Source organism: Orycteropus afer, unplaced genomic scaffold, assembly GCF_000298275.1.
Source record: "Orycteropus afer afer isolate SDZICR_OR568_19922 unplaced genomic scaffold, OryAfe1.0 scaffold00726, whole genome shotgun sequence".
Taxonomy (NCBI): domain Eukaryota; kingdom Metazoa; phylum Chordata; class Mammalia; order Tubulidentata; family Orycteropodidae; genus Orycteropus; species Orycteropus afer.
In genome coordinates, this window is record NW_006922313.1 from 361,098 (window position 1) to 364,889 (window position 3,792).

General features: G+C 61.0%; 1 protein-coding gene across 1 annotated transcript in view; it reads right to left on the reverse strand.

Moving 5' to 3' along the window:
* Positions 1–227: 227 nt before the first annotated feature.
* The window catches only part of IL11 (interleukin 11), a 4,434-nt gene continuing 869 nt past the window's right edge, over positions 228–3,792 (reverse strand). The window contains exons 2-5 of the mRNA XM_007957272.1: positions 3,191–3,363; positions 2,316–2,402; positions 2,037–2,198; positions 228–398 (exon numbers count right to left, since the gene is read on the reverse strand). Of these exons, the coding sequence (XP_007955463.1) occupies positions 228–398; positions 2,037–2,198; positions 2,316–2,402; positions 3,191–3,363 (593 nt within the window). The remainder of the gene's footprint in view (positions 399–2,036; positions 2,199–2,315; positions 2,403–3,190; positions 3,364–3,792) is intronic.

A 3,792-nucleotide genomic window follows, 5' to 3' on the forward strand; every position in this document is an offset into this window, starting at 1 on the left:
CCAGTTCCCACCTCCCTGGGGACCCCAGGAGCTCCTCTGCCTCTCATCTCCCTCAAATAAATAAGTATAAATAATGCACACCCCGCCCCGCACCAAGTCTCCCTAAGAGACAGCATCTAACGGGAGAGGGGATAGGGGCGTCCTCTGGCTGTCACACCCCCAGTCCCTAAATAAATAAATAAATAAGATCTGGCTTTGCAGGACGACCGTGGCTCTGGGTCCGGGGGTCACAGCCGAGTCCTCAGTACCAGCAGCCCCCGCACAGCCCAGTCAAGGGTGAGGTGCAGACCCCCCAGCACGGCGTGGGCCGCCCTGATGCCTGCCCAGGCTGAGGCGGGAGGGGCCAGTGGGGGCGCCGGAGGGTCTGGGGGCACCTGGGGCAGGGCCAGGCGGGACATCTGTTGAGAGAGAGCAAGAGGGTCAGCACCTGGGGTACAATGAGGGGTGTCTACTGAATTTGAGCTGGAGGGGTCTCTGTTGCTTATTTCCAGCCTGGCTGTGTGAGGAGGCATCTGGGCAGAGGGTGTCCTGATGGATGTTGGGATTGGAAAATTGAGGCCGGGGGCGAAAGGGCTGGGGTTGTAGGGGCCGGGGTTAAGGCTGGAGTCTCAGAGGAAGGTTCAGGGGTGTTCTTCAGAGAAGACTGCTATCTTGGAGCTAAGTGCAGGCTGGGGTCTGGGGTCTCTATGGTTGGATCAGGGTTGGATGGGAAGGGCTGGGGTCTTGGTGCTACACGAGGGCTGAGGTCCGGGGTCTCTGTGGTTGGCTGGCAAAGGCTGGGATCTTGGAGCTAAGTGAGGGCTGGGGTCCAGGGTCTCTGTGGTTGGGTCAGGGTTGGGTGGGAAGGGCTGGGATCTTGGAACTAAGTGAGGGGTGGGGTCTGAGGTCTTTATGATTGGGTCAGGGCTGGGTTGGAAGGTCTCGGGTCTTGGAGGTAGGGTTTGAGGGACATTGTTGGGGTCTGGGTTCTGTGGCATCAAATTCAGAATCAGGCCTGGGGTCTTAGGCTGGGACCTTAGGTCTAGAGTCTCTAGGATCAAGGCCAGGGACATGTGGGTAAGGTCTGGGGTCTCCAGTTTGGGATCTCAGAGCTGGGACCTGGAACTTTAGGTCCAGTGTCTTTTGGGGGGCAGGCTCTGGGAAAGGAACTGGGGTCTGAAATCTTCTGGTCTTAGGGTTTTGAGTCTGGAGTTTTGGAAGCCAGGGTCTTGGGGATTTGAGGGCTCACGACCAAATGTGTGGTTTCGGGCTCTTAGAGCCAGGGTTCTGGGTCTCTGGGATTCAGAGGTCTTGGGAGTGAGATGTAGGGGCTCAGGTCTTGAGGTCTGGGGTCTTCAGGAGCTAGGGTTTGGGGACCAGAATCTTGGGGGCTGGGTCTTGCAGTTTGAGATCTCAGGTCTAGGTTCTTGAGGTCTGGGATTTGAAGAGCCAGGATCCCAAGGCTGGAGTTAAGGCTCCTGGGTCAGAGTGTTGCATTTTAAGTTCAGGGTTTAGGACTTTGAGATGTCAGGGTCTCAAGATCTGGAATCTCAGTGTCTTGAGACCAGAGTCTCCAAGTCCTGGCCTGAGGGTCTGGACCCTTGAGACGCAAGTCCTTGGGGTTGGGGGTCTTTGTTTCAGGGTCTTAAGGCATATGGCCTACCGTTTCAGGGCAGATCTTGGGGTCTGAGTTCTCAAGGTCTAGGATCTTGGGGTTATGAGATCATGGACTCTGGGGTCTCAAAGTCTTGGTCTGAGGCTTTGGAGTTTCAGGGCAGGGTTTCGGGGTGTGGAATCACATAGTCTTAAGGTCATGGGGTCACAGGATCCTGGCATCACAGTGCTGGGGTTTCAGAGCCAGGGCCTAGAGTTTAGGGTCCTGGGGTCACAGGTTTCAAGGGTCTTGAGGTTGCAGTGGGAGTGGTGGGGTATCTCAGAATAAGAGTTTTGCAGTTGAGTTTGGTTTTTCAGGGCCAGAGTTTAGGGTCTGGGGTCCTGGGGTCAAAGGCTCAGTGCCTCAGGGTCTGGGGTCTCAGAACTTGGAAACGAGGCTTTACCAGGAGTTGCAGCCGGCGCAGGAGTCTGTCCAGCCGGGTCTGCAGGGAGCCCAGCTCAGGCTCCAAGGTCTTCAGGGAAGGCCCGCCAGCCCGGCGCAACCACTGAACATGCCTCAGGTAGGACAACAGGTCAGTCCGCAGTCGTGTCAGCACGCCCGGGAGCTGGGGAAGGGGCAGGCGTCAGGGAGCACCAAGCACATGGCTGCCCTGGCCACTAAGACCCCCAGCCCCTTCAGTGCACAACACCCATGGTCACCCTCAACCCTGCCCTGCACTTACCTGCAGGGCTCCCAACGCCCCCGCACTCATGGCCAAGGTGGGCAAAGAGTCCAGGCTGTGGTCCCCGTCAGCTGGGAATTTGTCTCGCTGGTGAAGAAAGAGCTGTGAGGGCCCACCTAGCTAGAGCTCCCTGCACCCCTCTTCCCTTGCTATCCTGCCCCCCATCCCGGGCTGGGACCAGGGCTCCCAGGCTTGCCCTCACCTGCTGTTTCCCACCCACAGCCTCTCTGTTGGTATCTCTAGGTGTCTGCACGCCTCGGTCCCTGCTGACTCTCTGGGGGGTCCTGTGGTCACCTCCCAGCTCTGTCTTGGTGGGTGCCCATGTCTGGCCACGCCAGGACTCCTTAGCCCTGGTTTGCTTCATCCGTCTCAGTCAGTCTCTGTTTCCCCATCTCATCAGGGTCTGTCTGTCTGTCCCTGTGGGTCCCCATCTCATGAGGACCTGTCTGTCTGTCTCTGTCTCCCCATCTCGTCAGGGTCCGTCTGTCTGTCTCTGTGGGTCCCCATCTCATCAGGGTTCATCTGTCTGTCTCTGGCTCTCTATCTCATCAGGGTCTGTCTGTCTGTCCCTGTGGGTCCCCATCTCATGAGGACCTGTCTGTCTGTCTCTGTCTCCCTATCTCATCAGGATCCGTCTGTCTGTCCCTGTGGGTCCCTATCTCATCAGGGTTCGTCTCTCTGTCTGTCCTTGTGGGTCCCCATCTCACCAGGGTCCGTCTCTCTGTCTCTGTCTCCCCATCTCACCAGGGTCCGTCTGTCTGTCTCTGTCTCCCCATCTCACCAGGGTCTGTCCTGTTCTCTCTGAATCCCCTTTGCTCGCATCTCTCGCAGTGCTCCGCCCTGCCCCTCCCGCTCACGACCCTCCAGGCTCCTACCAGCTGCGCGGCCAGCTGCCGGGTGTCTGCCAGGAGGGCCCGGGTCAGGAGCACGGCGCTGTCCAGCTCGGTTCGAGGGTCTGGGGAGGCCCGCGGGGGCCCAGGAGGTGGCCCGGGGGCAAACACCCTGCCTGGCCACAGGCTTAGCACGGCCAGGACCAGGTGGCAAACACCTGCAGGGAGGGACGCGGGGAGCTCGAGTCGGACGCCTGGGTCTGAGGGAAGAGGGGCTGGGGCCCGGACTCGTGGGTTTGGGGCAGGAGGACCGGGCGTCAGGGCCCGGGTCTGGAGGAGGACCGGGCGTCAGGGCCCGGGTCTGGGGGAGGAAGGCTTAGGGGCCTGGACGCTGGGATCGGAGGCAGGAGGCGCTGGGGCGCGCACTGCGGGGTCCCAGGGAGGAGGCCCGGCGCCTGCGTCCCGGGGTGGAGTGCCGGGGCAGGTCCCAGGCCGGCGGGCTTCCCTCTCCCTCCCGGCGCTGGCAGCCCCGCCCGGCAGAGCAGACGCGGCCCGCGGCGGGTAGACGGGCCGGGCGTCTCCCGTCCGCCCCCAGACGCCGGAATCTGGGCCCCGGGGCGGGGCATGAGGGGGAGGCACAGGCCAGG